Source organism: Leptonychotes weddellii, chromosome 8 (genome assembly GCF_054177405.1).
Source record: "Leptonychotes weddellii isolate Sample4059 chromosome 8, ASM5417740v2, whole genome shotgun sequence".
In the NCBI taxonomy this organism is placed as follows: Eukaryota; Metazoa; Chordata; class Mammalia; order Carnivora; family Phocidae; genus Leptonychotes; species Leptonychotes weddellii.
The window spans coordinates 82,172,829-82,189,053 of record NC_138376.1 but is presented as its reverse complement, the minus strand read 5'-3'; the positions used below and the strand labels follow the sequence as shown (position 1 = coordinate 82,189,053).

The following is a 16,225-nucleotide window of genomic DNA, read 5'->3' as shown; positions in this document are numbered from 1 at the left end:
ATATGTAGCTGTATCGAACTTTAGCTGTAGATGGAATGGTATATACCATAGTACAGTAGTTAAGAACAAAGGCACATAGTACTCAATAAACAGAATATACATAATAGATGGAATGTAACCATTCCAATAAATGGCATTGTCTCAAACAGATAGTTCATAAAAGATGAATTTTAACTAGTTAATAAACAAATGTAGAAAAAAATTCAACTATATTATTACTTAAGGAATATATATTAAAACAATAAGATACCATTTTTCATCTATTAGACAAAAAATGTTAAGATAATTCAGAATGTTGACAGGAGAAATTGTGGGTTGTTATTATAAATAAGGGAAGTGGGACTTAGTTGGGACACTACCTCAATATTTATCATTTGGTACTAGGATTTATTCATTCATTCTTTCACTCGCTATTAGGCATTCACTCATCCTCAACACAGTTCTAGACATTTGAGATACATCAATTACCAAAACAAAGATTCCTACCTTCAAGATTATGGAGGAATATATATATAATAAGCAGTAAACATAATAAATAATATATATATGCCAGAAGGTGATATATGTTATTTTTAAAAAGAATGGTTTTAAAAAAGACAGTAAGGGACATTGGTTAATGGCAAACCACAGTTTTTTAAGAATAGGCCTTTGTTAAGGAGATAACTGAGCAAAGATCTGAAGAAGTGAGAGACTCTTTGGAGTATCTGGGGGAGACTGCCCCAGGCAGAAAGTTCAGTGCAAAGGCTCTGCTTGTTTGTTCTAAGTTGTGTGGATGTTGGGAATCAGAGTGCTGCTGTAACAATATTTTGGGGGTATCCTTTTACCCCCAAATTTTAGAAAAAGGGGACAAGGAGAGATCTGGACTAGCAATAATCCAGTTTTGGTATGCTAGAGGAGCTTTTCTAAAACCAGTAGAAGACAGTCCAGATACTGAAACTAGGAGATCCAGGTTCTGCTCAGTGATCACCTCTGCCCTTAGAGGCCATATTCTTGCCCTTATACTCTTGCTTTCTCTGGTTCTTCTCAACAGTGGGTATATAGAGATAACTGGCTTTTTCTCGCATACAGTGGTAAACTCCAGGCTCAAGTCTGGAATTGCAGAGGAAATAAAAGCAAAACTACTAACACTTTTCATCCTAGGACATGCAGGGCAACTTTGTTCAAAAGCTGAGGGTTCTCCCTCCTGCACTGTTGGTGGGAATGCAAGCTGGTGCAGCCACTCTGGAAAACAGTATGGAGGTTCCTCAAAAAGTTGAAAATAGAGCTACCCTACGACCCAGCAATTACACTACTGGGCATTTATCCCAAAGATACAAATGTAGCGATCCGAAGGGGCATGTGCACCCCAATGCTTATAGCAGCAATGTCTACAACAGCCACTATGGAAAGAGCCTAGATGTCCATCGACAGATGAATGGATAAAGATGTGGTATATATATATATACACACACACAATGGAATATTATACAGCCATCAAAAAATGAAATCTTGCCATTTGCAACGACGTGGATGGAACTAGAGGGTATTATGCTAAGCAAAATAAGTCAATCAGAGAAAGACTGATATGATCTCACTGATATGAGGAATTTGAGAAACAAGACAGAGGATCATAGGGGAAGGGAGGGAAAAATGAAACAAGATGAAACCAGAGAGGGAGACAAACCATAATAGACTCTTAACCTCAGGAAACAAACTGAGGGTTGCTGGAGTGGAGGGGGGTGGGAGGGGTGGGGTGGCTGGGTGATGGACACTGGGGAGGGTATGTGCTATGGTGAGTGCTGTGAATTGTGTAAGACTGATGAATCACAGACCTGTACCCCTGAAACAAATAATATATTATATGTTAATAATAATAATTAAAAAAAAGAAAAAAGCAGAGGGTTCTCTCACATTGTCAACTCTAACATAATAGAATGCTACATTCCAGTAGCATTTGCGATCAAATAAAAGCAATCAATTTGATATTCAGTCTTGTTTTATCATCTCTGAGCATATGTTCTTCAGAGCTCTGGTGGGAAAGAAGCATTTGGTATAACACCCACTATTAGCTATGGTTCCCTAATTTTTGAGGAAAATAGGGTTGGAAAATATTTGCAAGGAGCAAGGAGATAGGATCAGAGAGAAAGCAGGAAGGCTTGAATAAAAGAAATGACACTGTCTTATTGTATTCCCCACACACACCCACTTAGAGTTTAAGCTTTTTTAAGTTAGGTTTTCTGTTACCTATCGTAGAAAGCATCCTAGGAGATACCTCATCTCTTTGCTCTTTGGTCTTTAGTTCATCAGCTAATTCTCCTTGCACTGGAGATACTGGATTCTATATGAAGGAAGGTGACATTTCCTCACAGTACTCCTATTTATGCTATCTTTTACAGGCCATAAGGAAATCCCTCCCGATACAGCAGATAGGAGCAAAACATGAGCTGAACAGATCCATCCCCAAGACTGTTTGCAAGCAACAGGCACAGGAGATTCAGCTAAAGAAAAGGAGTTTACTTGAGACTCCAGGATGCAAACAGCACTGATAGCAGCTGCTGGGAACTGGAGCTGAGGTAGCTCTGGAGAACTCAGCAGCTGTCCAGGGAGCAGCCTTGTAGTCCTCCCCCTAATGTGATTCAGTTATTTCCTACGTCTCTTTGTTCCTGCTTCATTATTGTGTGGGAACTGCCCTCAGTGCCTTTTAGTTGAAAGACGTGAGACAGAGGACGTGATTGGCCCAATCCCCAGGGTACACCACACAAGTGCAATGTTGCTGGCAAGTTTGTGGACTTGGTACTCATAGATCAGATGTCCAGACATGGTCCATTTGACTGTGGGTCAGATCGGGTCCTGTAGTTTGGGATAAGGCTCTTTATTTAAGGCAACTGGATGGATGAGTAAACGAATGAATGAACATCAAACCAACTCTGGACGGGGCAGGCGATGACCACTCCGCCATATCCACTCTCTCTTTGTTAACAAGCGACATTTTACAAGTGAGGGGCCTATCTCCCCCTTGATCTCCTTTATACTTAATATGTAATTTGAAAAATCATTTTTATTGCCTGCCTTTCTTTTGCAAGACTCACTCATTTGGAACACGAGCATCCTGAGAGTTGCTTTTGTTTCCTTCTTCCCAACCACGCATCGACATTCTGAAGTCTGAACTCAGTGGAGAATGCCCAGTGCAACCAGAGAGGTTTCTGTTAGGGCCTCACTATTAGGGTGGTATTATGACATTAATGGGTCCTAGGCACTTTTACCTTCATGAGCCCCTTCCTCAATTAGAAAATGCATTTGAGGGGTGCCTGGGTGATTCAGTCGGTTAAGTGTCTGACTTCGGTTCAGGTCATGATCCCAGGGTCCTCGGATTGAGCCCCTCATCAAGCCCCGCACTGAGCATCATGCTCAACAGGGAGTCTGCTTCTCCCTCTCCCTCTCCATCTGACCCTCCCCTGCTCATGTACACGGGCACACTCTCTCTCAAATAAATAAATAAATGAAATCTTAAAAAAAAGAAAATGCATTTGAAAATACGTGTGTTTACATACATAAATAGTATTTTATGACTGGGTTGGTATAAAATATATATAGATACAGGCTGAATTCATTATGATATGTTCATTTCTTTCTGCAAATTTTAAAAGAAATTAAAATATTTTTATGGGCCCCTGAAAGTATAATGGACCCTAAGTACTGTGCCTACTACACCTAATGGGTAATTTGGCCCTGCTTGCTATTAATCCTCTGAGGATCTCTTTGTACCACCAAATTGTCATTGCTTCCTAACCTTCTTAAATAGTCTTGCCAATGGTCTTTGTGTCACAGCAACAGACCAATCTTTTCTCTGAATGTTTTAAAATTCACATTTTTTAAGTTAAAGGTCATGATTTTTATATGATACCAAGGAAATTCTGATGCCCTCTATTCCTCATCTACGTGATGACTATAATAACTGTTTTACAGAATTAAATGAATAACTGTGTTATAGATATAAAAACACTTTGTAAACCATGAATCATTTTACAAAGGTTAGGTATTAATATACTTTTTAAAAAAATTTAACTTCAATGCCCTAATCAAAAATTTAACTGTGCTAATTCAATTTTATTGGTGATAATGTGATTAAGAGATCATAATGAGAAAACAAGAGATGGTCTTCACTGATTTATCACTGACTTTTGTTGTCGACAACAAACTCAGTACTATTTTTAGAACTAAACTAGGCCCTTCTCTTTCTGCAACACATTGTACACTTAGTGCACTTTTTCAGAGTAGAACATTTCTTCCCCACAAGGCTTCTTCTGAAGACCTTTGTAGTTCTACAATACAAAAGGTGATAAGATGCCTGGGTGGCTCAGTCAGTTAAGCATCTGCCTTCAGCTCAGGTCATGATCCTAGGGTCCTGGGATTGGGCCCCCCACATCAGGGCTCTGTGCTCAGCAGGAAGCCTGCTTCTCCCTCTGCCTGCCACTCCCCCTGTTTGTGTTCTATCTCTCTCTCTGACAAATAAATAAATAAAATCTTAAAAAAAAAAAGAAGGTCAATGCCAGGCTGTCTTAATATGACTGAAAGGAGAAAGAAAGATTCCTCCTTTCCAGATGGCCCAGTGTAACACCATTCCTGGTGAAAATTCTTCTTTCTCATCTATCATAAATCGAGACCATTGTTAGATAAGTGTATCAAGTTGCTAAAGGAGACCTATCTGCCTCATTTGGGATAAAGGCAACCTGGCCATCTTATCTTCCCACCAATGCAGGTTTTTAAAACCCAGAACAAAAAATAACTCGCTACCACTTTAAATGCATAATTTCAGAGAATCTTAAAACTGTAAGAAGCTTTAGAATTCAACTAGGACAGTTCCCTCACTTCATCACAAATCTGTTGTGAGGCTTAAATAAGATGTGTGACTCACCCAGGGCCCACCTCAGAGTAGGCACAAAACAAATGTTAGCTTCCTACCCCTTCGAAGTTCTCTGGGCCTTTATTCTAGGCAGTCAGACACAGGAGTTTATGCACTCAGCTCCAAGGATATTATTCAAAAGCTCTGGGTGTGAAGCCCTATTTTTAAGCTTATATTCAGTATTTGTGGATTTTTCTATTTTCATTCCAATAATCAATTGCTCTTACAGTAAGAATTATAGAAAAATAAACTATTACATTTCAGAACCACTGAAGAAAGCAAATAAAGAGGAAGTAATTCTTAACCTAGAGCATCTATAATTATTATTATTATTATTATCATTATTAAACACCGGGATACAGAAAAAGCATAAGACATGGCATTTGCCTGCATGCTATCTTTGCTCTCGTAAGAAATAAAGATCAGAAAATAACTTATTACCAATTTAAATGCACAATTTCAGAGACTCCTAAAACTACAAGAACTTTGAAAGTTCAAGTAGGGCCAACTCCCCCTGTCATCACAAATAAGTTGTGAGGCTTAAATGAGATGTGTTAATCACTTGTATTTTATATAACACTTTAAAAAAACCCCACAAACATCTTTAAAGACATTATTTTGTAATCATGACATTATCTCCATAGTGGTACAGGTGAAATGTAAATCCATGACCCTAATATAGGGATGGGCAAACTTTTCCTATAAAAGGCTGAGTAGTATATATTTTAGGCTTTGCAAACCACATGTGGTCTCTGTTGCATTTTCTTCTTCTTTTTTAAAAGACCCTTTAAAGGGGCGCCTGGGTGGCTCAGTCGTTAAGTGACTGCCTTCGGCTCAGGTCATGATCCCAGGGTCCTGCTCGGCGGGAAGCCTGCTTCTCCCTCTCCCACTCCCCCTGCTTGTGTTCCCTCTCTCGCTGTGTCCCTCTCTGTCAAATAAATAAATAAAATCTTTAAAAAATAAAAAATAAAAAATAAATAAAAGACCCTTTAAAAATATAAAAATCATTCTTTTCTCACCGGCCATACAAAAGCAGATGGGCCAGATTTGCTCTGTGTGAGCCATAGTTTGCTAATCCCTGGACTAGACGGTAAAATAAACTCATAAGAGGTAATGTGTCAAATCAATTTATAAAACAATGATAAAATCAGGAACAGAATTTAAATCTTCACATGTCATTCAGAATACCATTCCACATCTATGAAAATCTCTACCTTACCTGAAATTCATCGAAACATAAGAGACATGCTTCTTCACTGATCTCTTCAGCTATGGGAGCTATTGGATCATATGATTTAGCCATGAATCCTGGTTTTCTTTTTGGCAAACTCTGTTTAAGGCGGTGTATTCCTTTAATGGATGAAATTAAACACAAATCAAATACTGTATTAATTGTTCATTTTAAATAACTATAATGTATCTTTTAAATCTCTAAATGAAACCTCAGTGTGAACATAAAGACTAAGTTTAAATGCCACATAAAATCAAATGTGATTATTGAAAAATTGGTTGCATTTTCTCTACCTCAAAATAAGTTGTTCACATCTTAATACATTCCCATGGCTGTAAGGACACTTTGTAGTCATTCCATCCCCACCCTTCAATCACTTCAGAGGTGACAAAGTGATAGCCTAGATGACAAGATGGTAACTAGCTGGATCAACAGATCAATCTTGTTGCTGAGGATTTCAGAGATGCGGGCAGAGGAGGTGATCCTGCCCTACGTCTAGCATACATAATCAGATGTTCCCTTATCTCTAGGCAATCCCACTTCACTCCTTAAAAGTGTATTGAATGTTGGAAGTATTAGAAGAAAAATGCAATGTTCCTGCCCTGGTGAGGTTACGGTTTAGCTGGTAGACAAATAATGCACAACAGAAATAATCTAAGAACACTGACAAAGCAATAAGGCATACATACAAGCACATGAATGCCTACCTGCTAAGGTGACACAGAGGAAATGACCTAGTCAAGAACAACTTCTTGAAATAAGCAAGTTTTTAACATTTCTTATTGATCCTTAGTAGAAAGAGGAAATACCCGACCTTCATATAGTAACCTCTCTTCTCTTAATGGGAAGTACTGAATTTGTCTTTAGGACCAACTCTAAATACATCACAAGTTGTTTCAATATAGCACAAAACAAGTGAAACCAAATAAAACCTCACTTTAAGCAAACTAATTTTTTAAAAGATTAAGAATTTTAAAAGATGGTAAGAACTATTCTGTAGTGTTTGCCCACTTAAAAATCCCTTCTTTTAGACCATTTAACTTACTTTCATGAACATCTAGCATGAACCCATGAAAATGAACCCGTTTCTTCCTCTTCATCTCCACATAAGCATAAAACATGTCCATCACCATTGTTTTCCCTGTACCTTAAAAAAAAAAAAAAAAAAAACTATTAAACAGTATGTACTGATCGCTCTCATGATTGTTCATTAGCTTTGGGATAATGAAACCATACTCTTCTACTGGAAAGCTTAAGACTATGTTACTTTTTTGGAAGGAGTGTTTATTTTGTATGTTAAATGAGCTAAAAATAAAATGTTGATATTGCTCTTTTTTGTTAAAATCCTGTTATTAGGAAATACAACATTTAATTAACATTACAGGGTCTATTTCCCCCAGAGAACTATGTAAATAAACTGGTAAGATCTGCAGATTATTCATTCTTCAGTTTCTCTTCCAAAAGACATCAATATGAATAAAATAACTTAAGTAAATATTTATTGGGCCATAAGCAAGAGGAGTGGTCTTAGGGAAATTCAAAGATGAAAAATAAAAAAATAAAGATTAGTATCTAACATAAATGCTGAAAGTAAATAATAGATGTACATTAGAACTGCAGAATTGCCAATTTTAACAATTTTTTTGGTAGGTTTATCTTTATTTCTCTTTGCATATCCTACAGTATTTTTTTTATACATGTTGATACTATGCTCTTTTTCTTTTAAGTTTTTTATTTTAATTGCAGTATAGTTAACACACCGCATAATATTACTTTTTAGGTGTACAATATAGTGATTCAACACTTCCATACAACATGTGGTGCTCATCACAGTAAGTGCACTCCTTAATCCCCATCATCTATTTCACCCTTCCCCCCCAGCCACCTCCCCTCTGATAACCATCAGTTTGTTCTCAATAGTTAAAAGTCTGTTTCTTGCTGTCTCTTTTTTTTTCTTTGCTTGTTTTGTTTTAGCTTTTGAAGAAAGTGTTCTTAAGATACAACACTTTCTTAAAAAGCTGAGAACATAAATCTTTCAAAATGAGGCCTACTTGAAGAAATTGAAACCGTTAACCCTTCAACACTGAAACTTTGAACCACTGTGATTGCTTTAGTAATCGAAGAGTCATATTTAACAAAGTATGCACGGAAAGTCTTATTCCCTCGCAGAAAGCCCAGAGCTTTGGGGACATCGGCAGTACTCAGGCTCAGGTCAGACCCAGCATTCTTCAGCAGGCCAGGCCAGGGCATGCTGGTGCTGTCCCTCATGCTCACCACTTCCTCTGGCATGACCCCACCACAGTGCCCATCCTCTCCTCCCAGGAGCTACAAGTATACATAGGCGGCTCAGGATGTGAGATCTAAGTCTTAAATCTATTTGGCTTTCCTCCATTCCATATGGCTTTGAGCCCATGCCATCTGAATCACCAGAAAGTTTTTTGTATGTGAAAATACAATTCACCAAACACATCTGGTCATTAATGAAGAAACCAATTCGATTTAAAAGTTATTTTTTTGCAAAAAATATTTAGTATAATATTTCTTGATACAGTGCGTAGCAGCAGATTTGAATCATTACATTTATGCAAAATAATAAAATTTTAAATTCTGCTGCATGAAACAGTACGCTTGTAGATCCAGAAAAAAGTCAGGAACTCACAAAAAATGTGAATAATATATATTTGAATGTAATCTTTGTGCTGAGTCTTTAAAAAACAGGCTTAAAATATAACAAGACCATCATATAAAAAGCTTCTGGAGATAAAAGCAAAAAAAATCATAAAGGAAAAAATGGCTACCTGAAATTTAACCTTCTGGGGCGCCTGGGTGGTTCAGTAGGTTAAGTGTCTGCCTTCGGCTCAGGTCATGATCCTGGGGTCCTGGGATGGAGTCCTGCATCGGGCTCCCTGCTCAGCAGGGATCTGCTTCTCCCTCTCCCTCTGCCCCACCCCCCTGCTCATGCTCACTTGCGTGTGCGCGTGCTCTCTCTCTCTCAAATAAATAAATAAAACCTTAAAAAAATTAACCTTCTGAATATCAAAATCACTATAAATAAAATTAATATCCTTATTTATTTAATCAATATATTGTTACTGAATAACACATGTGAGGCCCTATTCCGGGTGCTCGGGATCTGGTAGTAAACAAAACAGACAAAAATCCCTGTCTTCATGAAACCTGAAAGATTAACCTTACATATCTTTAAATATGAAGAGCTCTTAGAAACTACAGTGGTGTTTTGGGGGTTTTTTGTTTTTGTTTTTGGTCTGTCCTAAATCTCTTACTTTTGAAAACTTCCCTACTTAGCATGATTCTATGAGGGCATCAATCACAGGATGAGCCAATCAAAATACCCCTTTATCATATACACTGTGGTTGGCCCTGTAATGAGCACATGACCCAGTTAGGTCAGTGTTCTCTAGAGGCAGTTAATGTGGATCCTGAAAATAAGAATCATCTCTTCTCTTTTTAAAGGAGCAACCTAGAAAATTCCAGAAATATTTTTTATAACAGCAAAAAATTGTGACCAAGAATGAAGCCAACAACAAAACTATGAACAAGAATGAAGCCAAAAAGGAAAGCAGAACCAAAAGATGAAGAAAAAGGGAAACGGAGGGAAGGGGAGAGAGATCCCAAAAATATCCCTTAAGACATTAAATATAGATCTACCCACAGCTGAATCAGACCATTATTCAACTTAATAATTAAACCAGCCATTAAATTCCTCCCCTGGTTCAGCCAATTCAACTGGCTTTTTTTTTTTTTTCCCACTACAACTGAAAGAATACTAAACAGGACAGATTTAACAGGGGAAAGAAAAAATGATGATCAATGTACAAGAAAAAATGAGTATTCAAATGACACAAAAAATATAAATAGCTTTAAACATATTTTTAAAAGTTTAATTCTACCAGGAATAAAAGGAATACAAGGAAAAACACCCATGATATACCATTTTTATGTTCGTGAAGATGTAGGAAAACAAGCACTCTAATATACTTCTGGAGATAGTATAAAACCAACCCTTCTGGAAGTCAGTTTGGCAATGTCAATCAAAAGGTAGACAAGTATTTAAAAATACTCAGAACCAAAATCAATACTATAAAGATATTTTTGCTCCCTAAATTATTTCAAAGCTCAGTGGAATCCCAATCAAAATCAATTTAGAAATAACTTGACAACATGATCCTAAAGTCAGTCTCCTGATAAAAAATAAATAAATAAAGGTCTATCAACAGGAAACTGATTAAGTGAATTGTGGAACATTCATATAATAAAATAGTATATACCCAGTAAAATGAATGAGGTAGATCAATACGTTCTGATATGACATGATATCTAAGACCCACAATTAACTGGAAAAAAAAAAAGTACTTAATATTTGAATAAAATAAAAACACCCACACTTTTAAAAATTCTCCTGAGTGGCTAATTTCTTTAAAAAGTGTGAAAAAGGGACATCTGGGTGGCTCAGTTGGTTAAGTGTCTGCCTTCGGTCCGGTCATGATCCCAAAGTCCTGGGATCAAATTCCGCATCAGGTTCCTTGCTCAGCAGGGAGCTTGCTTCTCCCTCTGCCTGCTCCTCTCCTTGCTTGTGCTTGCTCACTCTCTCTCTCTCACAAATACATAAAAATCTTTAAAAAATTACAATTAAAAAAATTTTAAAGTGCCGAAAATACTCTAAAACAAGATCAAGTAGCAAGTAATAGAGGTTGGGGGAAGCAAGGAGGAAAAGAAGAGAAACTATACAATAAAAATGTATCATGAAATTAGAAAATTATATTTGAGTGGTACCGGACTCTTTAAAAAAATCAACTAAACCAATTAAGCAGACCTAAGGATATATAATAACAGTGTATATGAAAAAAATAATTGTTAAAGACAAATGCTCAGCCATTTGCAGAAAATAAAACTAGATTCCTACTCACATTTCACACCAAAATTAATTCCAGATGAATCCAAGGTGCTAAAAAATATGAAAAACCCGGAAGATAATATGTGTGAACATTTGTATCACCTTGGAGTAAGAAAAGTTTAACAATGTGTATCAAGAAAACGAAAACTTCTGAGAGACCATGTGAGAGTAACTGGTTCCAGATTTGCCATCCCAACATAAACACCTTGAAAATTGGATGAAATACAGGGGCACCTGGGTGGCTCAGATGGTTAAGCGTCTGCCTTCGGCTCAGGTCATGATCTCGGGGTCCTGGGATCGAGTCCCGCATCGGGTTCCCTGCTCAGTGCAGAGCCTGCTTCTCCCTCTCCCTCTGCCACTCCCTCTGCTTGTGCTCTTCTGTCTATCTCTCTGTCAAATAAATAAATAAAATCTTAAAAAAAAAAATTAAAAAAAAAAAGAAAATTGGACGAAATATATGAAACTAATATTTTCAGACACTGGAAAATAAAAATACAAGACTCTGATCCCCGACAGAAGGGAAAAACAAGATGAGCCCTATATCACTGCAGCTTTTGGCTTGGAGGCACCCTCCAGACTGCTGCACAGAAAGGAGGAATCCAAGCAAAACACCCAGGGCAGGCTGAGTTGCGTTAAGAGAGATCAGAATTATGGGAGTCCAATGCCAGGGAAATTTGCAAGGCAAAATGCCAGGGAGGAGGAAGCTATCTATGAAAGAGCTCCAGAAATTAACATGTGGTTACTCTTAAGTCTTTGGCTGAATACTAGCTGCTCATGTGTAGGGTGATACTCCATGATGTGAGGCAAAGAACGGCCATCAGGAAACTGTAAAATGAACAATTTCCAGAGATACTGTACTCATGCAACAACTTGGATGAATCTCTAAGAAATTACACTGGGGTGGGGGCAGAAAGCCAATCTCAAAGGTTATGTACTTTTCCATTTATATAACATTTTTGAAATGATGGAATTTTAGAAATGGAGAACAGATTGATGGCTGCCAGGACTTAGAAAGAGAGGGTGAGTAGGTACGGTTACAAAATTATGAACAACACAAGGGACTCGTGGTGATAGAATTGTTCAGTACCTTGACTGTGGCAGTAAATACATGAACCTACACAGTTGACAAATTGTACAGAACTAAATACAGACACAGAAATGAGTACAAGTAAAACAAGAAATTTGAATAAGATCAGTGAATTATATCAATGTCATTCTGTTTGTGATATTTATACTATAGTTTTGCAAAATGTTACCTTTGGGGGGAAATGAGTAAAGTGTACACAGATATCTCCATATTACTTCTTACAAGTGTGAATCTATAATTATCTCAATAAAAATTTCAATTAAAAAAATACTTCAGGGGCCCCAGGATGGTTCAGTCCGTTAAACATACTACTCTAGATCTCAGCTCAGGTCTTGATCTCAGGGTCATGAGTTCAAGCCCCAGATTGGGCTCCATGCCCAGCATGGAGCCTACTTAAAAAAAAAAAAAATACTTCAAATGAATCAAGCTGGCATGTAAGTAACTTAACTCCCTATCAAAATAAAATTCAATATATAAAAACCATATAATCATCACATTTGAAAAAATGTTTGACAAAAGTCAGCATACATTCATGACCAAATTTCTCAGCAGACTAGGAAAAGAAGCATACTTTTCAAACTCATAAAGGACAAATACAAAAAGAAACATACAATGAAAAGATGCTCAACATCACTAATCATTTGAGAAATGCAAATCAAAACTACAATGAGATACCACTTCAACACCCATTAGGATGGCTATTATTTTTTTAAGAAGAAAATAACAAATATTGGTAAGGATGTGGAAAAATGAGGACCCTTGTACATTGCCGGTGGGAATGTAAAATAGTGCAGCTGCTGTGGAAAACAGTATAGAAGTTGCTCCAAAAATTAAACACAGAGTGACCATATGATCCACCAACTCCACTTCTGGGTATATACACAAAAGAACTGAAAGCAGGGATTCAGATATTGTTCACCAGTCAAAAGATGGAAATAACCCAAACATCCATCAACAGATGAACAGATAAAAATTGGACACATATGCTGGAATACTATTTCGCCTTAAAAAGTAATGGAATTCTGATACAGTCTACAATATAAATGAACCCTGAATAAAACTATGGTAGGTGAAATAAGCTAGACACAAAAATTTAAATAATATATGATTCCACTATATATGACATACCTGGAGTAGTCAAATTTACAGGGACAGAAAATTGAATGGTGGTTGCCAGGGCCTGGGACGGAGGGGCATATGGAATGGGGAATTATTGTTTATAGGTAGAGAGTTTCAGTTTGGGAAGATGAAGAATGTTCTGGAGATGGATGGTATAATGGCTGCAAAAGATTTAAAGATCTTTAAAAATGAAGATGAAAATGTTCTGGAGATGGATGGTGTGATGGTTGCAAAACAATGTCAATGTACTTACCGCCACTGAACTTTACAAGTAAAAGTAGTTAAAATGGTAAATTTTATGTTATGTATATTTTGCCACATTAAGAAAAATAATACATTAAAAAAAAATACCCTACAATTAACATCATACTTATTAGTGAAAGACTGAACACTTTTCCCCTAAAATTTCACACAAGGCAAGGACATTCACTCTCACTACTTCTATTCAGCATTATACTGGAGTTCCTAGCTAGTGCAATAAGGCAAGAAAAAGAATCAGAAGACATACAAATTGTAAAGGAAAAATTCTTTATTTGTAACAGCATGATTGTATACATAAAAATTCCTAAAGAATCTATCAAATAACCACTAGAGTTTATAACTGAATGTAGCAAGGTCACCAAAAAAATCAATTGATTCTATACACTAGCAGCGATCAGTTGGAAATTAAAATTTTAAAACACAATACCATTGCAGTGGTATCAGAAAACATAAAATACATAGGAATAAATTTATCAAAAAATATGGCAGAACTCTGCATTACAACCTATAAAACAGCACTGAGAGAAATTAAAGATTTTTAAAAATGAAGAAACATACCATGCCCATAGATTGGAAGACTCAATTTTTATCAAAAAATCAGTATTTATCAAAAACATCAATATTTTAAGTTATCAATTCTTTCCAAATTGATCTATAGATTGAATGTAATCCCAATCAAAATCCCAGGAGGATTTTTTTTTAAAGAAATTAACCAGCCAATTCTAAAATGTGGAAATGCAAAGGTCATAGAACGGCCAAAACGATCTTGAAAAAGACAGAGTTGAAAGACTCCCATTACACCACAGGGATGCATCAGCAAAACCCACGTTGTAGGAAATCCTACAGGACAAATTAGTTTATATATGTATGTGTACATATATATGTGTGTAACAGTGTGAATTTTGCTGATGCATCTCTGTGGTATGATGTCACACATACACACACATACACACACCCACACACACAAAGAGACTAAAGACTTAATAATTAATAGCACACTGGGCGCCTGGGTGGCTCAGTTGGTTAAGCGACTGCCTTCGGCTCAGGTCATGATCCTCGAGTCCCTGGATCGAGTCCTGCATTGGGCTCCCTGCTCAGCAGGGAGCCTGCTTCTCCCTCTGACCCTCTCCCCTTTCATGTGCTCTCTTTCTCATTCTCTCTCTCTCAAATAAATGAATAAAATCTTTTAAAAAAATTAATAGCACACTGAAAACAAACATTTATGACAATTAGAAATCTGAGTATTTAATGAAATTACAAATAATGTTAATTTTTAGAGTGTGAAAATGGTATATACTTAAATCTCTACTTATTTTGTATTCATTCTTTATCTTATTTCTACCAACATCTAATTTTTTTTCCTACTTCTAACAGAGACTAGTAGATATACCCAAAAAATTATTAATATTTGACTTTCCTCAACACCAAACAGTGCTTAGGGAGAATATGAGGGAAATGTTAAGTTCATGACACTACCAAAAAAGGGAGGAAAAAGGTAACAAAGGTCTTTCTAAAATGTAAAATTCTTTCAATGTGGCTATGATAAACACCATTAGATTTAGTATGGTGGGCAAGAGCCCTGTGTGTGGTGGAATTTCAGAGATGCTAAAAGATTTCTCTGCCCAAAATCACCACGTAATCAGCTGGATCACTACAGTTCTATTTCATATATCAAGTTCCAGTGAAATTCTAACTCTTAGAAGCTCTTTTTATTTTTTTTAAATTTTTTTAAAATTTAAAATCTATTTATTTATTTATTTGAGAGAGAGAGAGCAAGCACGAGTGGGGAGGGGCAGAGGCAGAGAGAGAAGCAGGCTCCCCACTAAGCAGGGAGCCTGATGTGGGGCTCCATCCCACAACACTGAGATCATGACCTGAGCCAAAAGCAGATGCTTAACAAGCTGAGCCACCCAGGCACCCCTAGAAGACTCTTTTTAAATGCAAATGTTCTGGTGAGGTAACCTACTCATCCAATGGAACCCATTAAAATTTTAGCAAGTAGTTTAGAATAGTTCAGATTAGAAACAGCTTAGAAGTAGTTCAGATATTTAGCTAGAAGGCAGATCCTGGGATAATATGAGTCCAACCAGTTTAAGTAGTAGAGGAGAAAGCTGTGTCCTGTGGAAGGTCCAGCATGAGAAATCCTAATGCCCAATAAGATGAAACAGCAGGAAAAAACCCTAGCACACCAACATGTAGTAATGGATATTAGAGACACTAGACCAGTGTTTTTCAAACTGCCTCTACAACCAGAATTATCTTTTCATAGACTAGAACAGAATAGAAAATATCCAAATGTATCACACGTCAGAGTAAGTTTTCTTTCATAAAACTATTTCTCAGGGGTGTGTGTGTGCATGTGTGCACATGTACACACACATACATACATAGGTCAGAATGTAAAAATATGTTTTACTGTGGGTCATGTTCAAAAATATTTCAGAGCCATCACAAGAGTCTATAAGCTTTGGGTGAGCAAAGGCTGTGTCTGCTTTTATTCACCATTACATCTGCAGAAACAACACACTGCCTGGCACACAGCAAATGTTCAATAAAATTTGTCAAGTGAACACAAGAATGAGGACAGATGTTGAAAAAATGTGGGGAAGAAACCAACACTAAATTTTACCTACTTCACAATTTTGCTTCGGTCTCTATAGTATCCTAAATAAAACCTTGTGTTTTTCTCAAGAGCAGATTTTTACGAGGAAGAGTAATTTATAAAAGCTA

General features: G+C 36.8%; 1 protein-coding gene across 3 annotated transcripts in view; it reads right to left on the bottom strand.

Moving 5' to 3' along the window:
• Positions 1-16,225, bottom strand: part of AFG1L (AFG1 like ATPase) — a 233,769-nt gene that overhangs the window by 143,934 nt on the left and 73,610 nt on the right. For all 3 annotated transcript variants that reach the window (XM_081828769.1, XM_031023890.2, XM_031023891.2), the window contains 2 exons: positions 7,159-7,260; positions 6,102-6,232 (listed from right to left, as the gene is read on the bottom strand). In XM_081828769.1, the coding sequence (XP_081684895.1) occupies positions 6,102-6,232; positions 7,159-7,260 (233 nt within the window). The remainder of the gene's footprint in view (positions 1-6,101; positions 6,233-7,158; positions 7,261-16,225) is intronic.